Source organism: Argentina anserina, chromosome 4, assembly GCF_933775445.1.
Source record: "Argentina anserina chromosome 4, drPotAnse1.1, whole genome shotgun sequence".
Taxonomy (NCBI): domain Eukaryota; kingdom Viridiplantae; phylum Streptophyta; class Magnoliopsida; order Rosales; family Rosaceae; genus Argentina; species Argentina anserina.
The window spans coordinates 18,443,367-18,450,694 of NC_065875.1; the positions used below are offsets into that span (position 1 = coordinate 18,443,367).

The 7,328-nt window shown below is 38.6% G+C and overlaps 1 protein-coding gene across 2 annotated transcripts; it reads right to left on the reverse strand.

Annotated features, from left to right (window-relative positions):
• Positions 1-1,330: 1,330 nt before the first annotated feature.
• Positions 1,331-5,390, reverse strand: LOC126789978 (YTH domain-containing protein ECT3-like). Of its 2 annotated transcripts, none has more exons than XM_050516091.1 (8): positions 5,208-5,390; positions 4,678-4,741; positions 4,411-4,552; positions 4,246-4,319; positions 3,703-4,146; positions 3,013-3,555; positions 2,672-2,884; positions 1,331-2,381 (listed from the first exon to the last, which is right to left on the reverse strand). In XM_050516091.1, the coding sequence occupies exons 2-8, from the start codon at positions 4,717-4,719 to the stop codon at positions 1,782-1,784; spliced, it is 2,058 nt and encodes a 685-aa protein (XP_050372048.1). In that variant the 5' UTR covers positions 4,720-4,741; positions 5,208-5,390; the 3' UTR covers positions 1,331-1,781. The 2 variants fall into 2 exon arrangements, with proteins under 2 accessions (XP_050372048.1, XP_050372049.1); XM_050516092.1 differs by having other exon boundaries at positions 5,147-5,390.
• Positions 5,391-7,328: the final 1,938 nt, after the last annotated feature.

Consider the following 7,328-nt stretch of genomic DNA (forward strand, 5'->3'; position numbering starts at 1 on the left):
TTGTTTGCAAGTAAGATTCACCATTGGCATCCATTCTTGGCTTTTGATTTACCAGATGACTTCTTACTCTTCCAGTTGTAGCCCCAACAGAATGAGCTAGGCAGCTAGCCTAATTGTTCCTACAAGCACGAGATGTCTGAAGAAGACTTCAATTAGGCATTGCAATCTTAATGATTTTGTCTCTCGCACAAGAACTGTAGCCAAACTCTCTTTAGACCTGAGCCATAGACACTTGAGGCAAAAGACAAACTATACCCACCAGTATGCCACCAAAAGCAGTTCTGCTATTTTTTTCACAATGTTCATCATTGACTGATTCCATACCAGCTGCTAAATTCATAATGCATGTTTGGAGATTGAGTTCATGTGCTTTCATCCAGTCTAGTTTCTGTGGCTCGAACTGTGACTCGTGTCGATGTGACAAACAAAGTCAACTTCGCCCTTTAACAGATTACAGAAATCCCATGCCTACATTCATGTCATCACATACAAAGGAGAAGAGTTTAAAGAGCTGTTTTGAATTCCCTAAGCTAGGAGCATAGAAACAAGAGAGGTATAGAAGAAAACTCCGTCTCTAATGTCTTACATGTAGCACGCTTCCTGAAATATTAGAATCACATCATGATCTGCAAGTCATCACTAATCACCTCCTGTTTGTTCTCTGTGCTAAATTAATCTCAGATACAATGGCACAACATTTCTCAAGGGACACGAACTCATTCAAGAAACGATGTTGATAAAATCTTTTGCTTGTTTTACAGAAGCAGGGATGGGAAATTATATCAGCTCTTTCTATTTATCAACATAGCAAACACATAAAACAATAAGAACTCAGAACCTGGATCACTGCAATTGTGCAGGACTTTATCCGCGCTTAAGCCTTTGGGTCCCTAAAATTTGATAATATCCTTTCTAGCAAGGAAAAATCACATAGGCTTCAAAACAGAAGGATGATAGAAGGATGATAGGCCATTGGGTTGACACTAATGAGTTCTGAGTTTTAAATTTCCAGATTTGCAAATCTTAAAGTCTACTAGTTTTTCCTTCCATCCATGTAAAGGAACTCGTCAACAGATGACATATGTAATTCCTATGACAGGATCCCTTGATTCAGAAGCAGTATCTGATAAAATCCTCAGTTCCAACTTAGTGAACCCATATACTGTATGCTGTACCCAAAAGAATTTGGAAACACTGCTTGAATTATTCAAATATGATAAGGAGCAGTGTACCAAATATTTAGTTATGAGGATCTAAGTAGAGAATATGAAGGGTAAGCATGTTATGATCACAACCTAAAACTGAGGTTGAATATCTCTGCTTTAACAAGGACTATGACACAATCTGGTAAGAATATATGAGGCCATTGAATTCGGAAATTGATAAATTTTTGGTTGCAGATAGGAAACATATGTGCAGTTTGTGGCAACGAGATAGCCTAGCAAACTGCTCATATCTAGAAAACAAAAAGTGCAAACCAAAGAAGAGTTGGCTAGTAATAGCATTTTTCTTTCTCTATCTTGAATGTAAATCTGTATTTCTCTTTCCAGTAAGAACATAACCCCCAAACAGTAAAAGGGTGGACAAGAAACAACCACGGCAAAAGTGAACTAAAGGGGGGGAAAATAAAGACTACCAAAGCGAGTCCCCGCTATCATTAACTATAACCATGACCGAGTATATCAAAAACTCAGGATCCGATAAAAACTTTGACCACGCAAAACAGCACTAAGAAAATGAAACTGTGAATAGCTTCCGACTCATTCTCATAGCTCCTCAATTTAGTTAAGGAAACTGCCCTTCTCGAGTTTTAGTGCTCTAGGATCCAGAGGGATTGTTCCAACTGTTAAAGTACCCAAAGATTCAGCAAATCCATTAACTCTGACAGGAATCGAGCCTACAGTGACAACATCAGCGTTTTTTGAGTTATCAGTAGCAGCACCAGCTGAAGAATCAAGCTCTACCTGCTTCGGATCAATAGTGAGTGAACCAATTTTCAAGGTAGATACAGCATCACATTCTGCTTCAATTGCTCTTTTCTCTGAGTTTTCACTCCTGATACTTGAACCATTAGCTTTTAAGTCTGAGGAAATCTGGTCAGATGCAGAAACCGGAGACTTTGCTGAGTTGATTGCATCACTAAATTTGGTGTCTTTCTCCTCTTTGTTGCGAGGGAGCTCACGAACAGGGTTCACCCTGCGTGGGGGACCTAATGCTGTTGCTACAAACGGAGTCTCAAAATTTCTAACATGATATCTGCCTCTCTCATCCTGCATGATTTTCTGACGGTCTTCATAGTACATAAAGTCATCAAGCAAAGAGGTCTTCATTGTGTGATTCTTAAAAACTTTCAACATCTCCAAGCCTTTCTTATACATGATCTGCAGAACAAAATTAAATAGTTAGGAATTCAGAAATCCATTGAGGGGTATACAGACAACAATATAAGTCATACTTAAATGGTTCGGGCAAACCCTCTGTACTAAGTCCGTGGAACATATTCATAACAAACAGTAACAATATCACCAAAAAGCTTTTGACTTGTACATATCTAGGTTCTACCAAAAATCACACATCTCTGGCTAAATATGACTAAGAAACATTATCACACATGTGATAACAACAACAAAAGATAATCAAGGCAATGCATCCAGAAAGAATGTAAATATACCTCCTGAGTATCCCTGCTATTCGTCACAGGCTTGTTCTCATTGTTCTCCAAAACAATGTGCCTGGCACTGGTGTTTGGCACATCTTTGACGATGTGCCATTTAACAGGGAAGCTTCCACTCCATTTATCTTGCTGCCAAAAGTCCATATCCTTGTTGAAGTCAACCGGGCCAACCATCTCTGCAACGCCACAGAATTGACCACTTGCATTTACCTATAAAATATGAAATTCCAATTTAGCATAACCAAATATCATTAAAGTGACGCTTCAATATTACTTCACACAAACTTGCAAGAAAAGCTTGACATGAGATCTGACAAGTAAGACACTGTATAACTCACCGAAAAGAAGAGAAAGATGGGACAGCCTCCAGGGTTCCCTGCAGCTCTTCGTTGGGCATCTTCATAAGCACTGCTCAATTTCTTGTTGCCATGGGGTGTGGATGACCAGACATTGTATTTAACACTCTTATGCACGTCATCCTCGCTGTATGATTTTATTACAAAAAACTTTGCATGCACATAATCAACTGGGAGATTATCCTTGTTATACTGATCCATGCAAATAATGATATTTCCGTGTGCATTACAATCTCCAGCCTGCGTCGTATATGCTTTAACAGCTAACTGATTTTTTGGCCTACTGATTCTAGGACCACAATTCTGCTCACTCAACTGCTCAACATTTTGTATATCATTCCAGGCCCTGCCAACATGGAACTTTGGCCTAAGCTTAGCCACAGCATCTCGTCCTTGTGCACCAGATCCAAAGTCAGACAAGCCATTGCCTACTGGGATTGCTACCTTCAATTGATTATGATGAGGCAATACTTTCCCATTTGACAGGTTATCCATGGATGAAACTGAGCCAGATGCACTTTTACTCTGAACATATGGAAAGAAGTGAAATCACCATTAAAATCCTCCTCAATAATGTATTAGAAACTCCAAAGCTATGTGTCTATGGTGTGGTGTGTGGCATGTGGTGTGTGGTGTGTGGTGTGCCGACTTTAACAAGAAAAAGAGTATTACCTGGTAAGCAGGGTTTGGAAAACGTCCAGAAGAAATACTACCATGAGTTGCAGCTTGCTTGTTTGGTCCAACATTGTCTCTTGGCCTTTCTAGTAACCTAGTCAAGGGACTAATCTGATTTGAAGATGTCTTAGGAGTGTTAGGGAAGGCTCCCGAAGCGGAATTCAAATTATATTTAAGGCCTCTTCCACCAGTTCTATTAATAGATGTTCCAGTATCGTAAAAAGAGTCGGGTGAATTGTTGGGAATGACATCTGGCTGAACAAAAGGGACATAAGAAGGTGAAGAGACAGAATTCTGATAACTAGGGATGGTATAATACTGTTGGCCATCAACACCTATCATAGCACCAGGTATGTAAGGGTTGTAAGGGTTGTATGAAGTCTGTGCATATCCATAGCCAGGTGGATAATATACATAAGGAAAACTTTCATTTTGCACACCCTGAAACAGAGAAAAATTTGAGAATAACCAAGAAAATAAGCCGCAAAATAAATAATGTAATTCTACACATATTGAAGAGAGAAATCACAAGTCACATACCATGTACTGGAGATCCGGACCATCTGCACCAAAAATCCTACATTGGTCCTCCCATTCACCGGGTGATTCAAATCCTGACCGCATTAAATTTAAACAACATCAATGAGAGTACAACACACATTAGTCATCTTCGAATCTACCAGAATGAAAAGACGCTATATATACCTGTACAGTAGTACCCATAATTGTTGGCAGTAGGATAATACATGCCCTGATCAACTACATACTCGGGGGCTCCTTCGTTGTACATGGCATCAACTTGTTCATAGGGAGTCGTATAATGCATATTTGGTTCCATGCCTTGAATCTGCGCAAGACAAGTCCCGAACACTCAACAACCCAGCAATAGTGCAATATCCCCGATAACTAATCAAAGCAAACCGAAACTAACAATGCTCTAGTAAGACAGTCAAGATAATACCATATACATACCATGTAAACCTCGTTATCCACGTGTTCAGGGACATTATACATTTCGATAGAAGGACTGGCACCCCTACACAACACAACCATAAAAAAATTCAGCGACAAGTAATTATATAAACATGGGCAGATAAACCTTAAACCAAATTTAACAAGAAACCGAGCACGAATCAAACTAGGACAATCATATCGAACCATTCAAGTAATAGCAGACAGAAATTAGATCTGAACTGAAAAAAAAACTCAGCAAGTCATATAGACAACACCGACAACAATAATCCAACTCATTCAGCCCCTAAATCCCTAAACCTAACCTATGCAATCCCCAAATAACTCTATTAACAATATAGCTAAAACTATTTAACAATATATTAAAATTAAAATCATAGTTGCAGTTAGGGATTAAGTTCGGTGAGCTCATAAATCCAAAGTAATTAGGTTCTAATTACAGAGAGAGCGAGCGAGAGAGACGAGCTACCTGAATTGTAGAAGAGACGAAAGAGAAGAGGAAACAAGGTAGGGGAGTGAGGGCTAATTACCAAGAGAGACAGAGACGAATCAATCAATCCATGGTTGACCTAGAAAGCTTGAAGACGCGGGACTCGAGGAGGAGAGAATTAGGGTTTTGCCGCAACATTGCCTTTTGGAATAATCGAATCACGCGAACGCGACGCGCTTAAGAAACCCTAACCATTTTAGAGAGAGAGAGAGAGAGAGAGAGAGGGGGACCAAGGCGGTTCTGGTGTGGGTGGGAAGGTGTGGGACTGTATATAGAGAAGGCCAGAGGGGGGATTCGAGCAAAAACGGTGCGTTTTTGGGGAGGGAATTTTGGTGGATTGTGAAAAGTCGAGAGCGCCCCCGTTGGAGGACCACGAGAGCGCCATGGGGAAAGAGGAGTAGCGGGAAAGTGTGGAATTTGTCAACATTTACCAAACTACGTCATTTTTGTGGGATTAGTCGGTAACGCCAATAAACACAATATATCTGTCATATTGAAGGGTAGGGATCGAGTGTATTTAACGTACATACGATTTATGCCATGTCATATCTACAGTAATTTTCTATGTTCGTAATTAGAGTGAATTGATCGAGTACGTGTGAATCTATGTCGAATTTTAGTACAAGAGGAAGCTAGCTAGATTAGAGAAACGAAGAAGAACAATTGGACAAGTGAACCGTGTGTGCCAAAACTGAGTTTGTAACGTGAATATATCATAGCAATGCAAGGAGATATAAAAATCGCTTCCGAGTTTGAAGACTACCAAGAACTCGAAAAACTATGCTTATTGGCTTGAATAGGCTTTGAGCAATTGTTCGAAGTTTTTACTCTATATGTAGGATTCAAAACCCCTAGCTACTAGTTGTCATTTTAATCGGGGGTCTGATTTTTCTGAGGTCAAGTTTCCCAATTTCATATGAGCTAGGTCATACTGTATCTCTTAGATTTCGTTCCCCTTAAGGACTCCTTTTAAGTTACGTAACTAAAGAGTATGATTCCATTAAATTTCTTAGAAAACTCGTTTGGTCGATCAGTAGAAGACTCCATTGTTGTTTGTCTTGTTAAAATTTGTCAAACTTATGAGAGTAAATTTGGATGTACGAAACTTGCAAGAATAGGTAACTAATTACATTTTTAATTAGGTTTTGTGGCATGAAAAGGAATACTAGGCATGGTATGATACTATTTTTTGGAGAAATTATTATATATACCCGCTACATATTCCACGTGACGTACCCCTTAATGTTATTGGTCCATTTTTTACTGTGATTATTTCTGATTTGTTCTTATATGTAAATAATTTTTGTCATTTTTACCGCGTGTATTTTAATTATACCATAGCGTAATATGATTGACTTGGCACTCCGGGTACACATATTAATTACTCATATTTCTTGTTCGCACTACAACTCTACAATACCTAATTGATTTAGGTGTAATTACTTGCCTATTCTTATGATTTGGTTATAGTCTATTTAAACAGCAAGAGCAAGATAATTGGTAGCCACAAAATTCTTCTTTTGTCAATCTACACGCTCCAATTTATCTCTCTTCCAGATCGAATGGGTTTTTGGGGAAAATTAAATAAGTTCTTCAACGAAGACGAGAAAAACAAGTACAATGAACCGCAAGCAAGATTATGTATTGCGAAGTAGAAGTTGTATAGCCGAAGCAGATCGGTGTAGACATGGTAATCAAATGGGCCAGATTTGGACACGGCCCGGACACGCGGACACGTACCAACTCATAATAAAAGTGAGTGCTTATGGTGAGAATCGAACCTTGGTCACCAAGGCACTCAACAACTCCTCAACCATTCCAACAGATTCAGTTTTTGTTATATTTATGCACACTTTAATATATATATATATAAGGAGAGAAACTCATGATAAAAATAAGAATGCTTATGGTGGGATTCGAACCTTGGTTATCCAAGATACTTATCAAGTCCTTAGCCATTCTAACAAGTTATGTTTTCATCATTTTATTGCACACTTTGACATATATATACATCTAAAATTCTAAATACTTTCAAATTTATAAAATATTTTTTAAATAAATATATATATATATTAAAAATAATATTTAATTAACGTGTCCACCACGTGTCCGTGTCCAAAAAAATTTCTATATGTCGTGTCTACGTATCGAATCGTGTCCA

Bases quoted from the DNA above. Each gene is read 5' to 3' on its own strand.
- LOC126789978 (XM_050516091.1), bottom strand. From the start codon at position 4,719: ATGTATAATGTCCCTGAACACGTGGATAACGAGGTTTACATG. The intron at 4,553-4,677 runs GTATGTATATGG...TGTCTTGCGCAG, and splicing joins TGGATAACGAGGTTTACATG to ATTCAAGGCATGGAACCAAA. The intron at 2,885-3,012 runs GTGAGTTATACA...CATATTTTATAG, and splicing joins CCATCTTTCTCTTCTTTTCG to GTAAATGCAAGTGGTCAATT.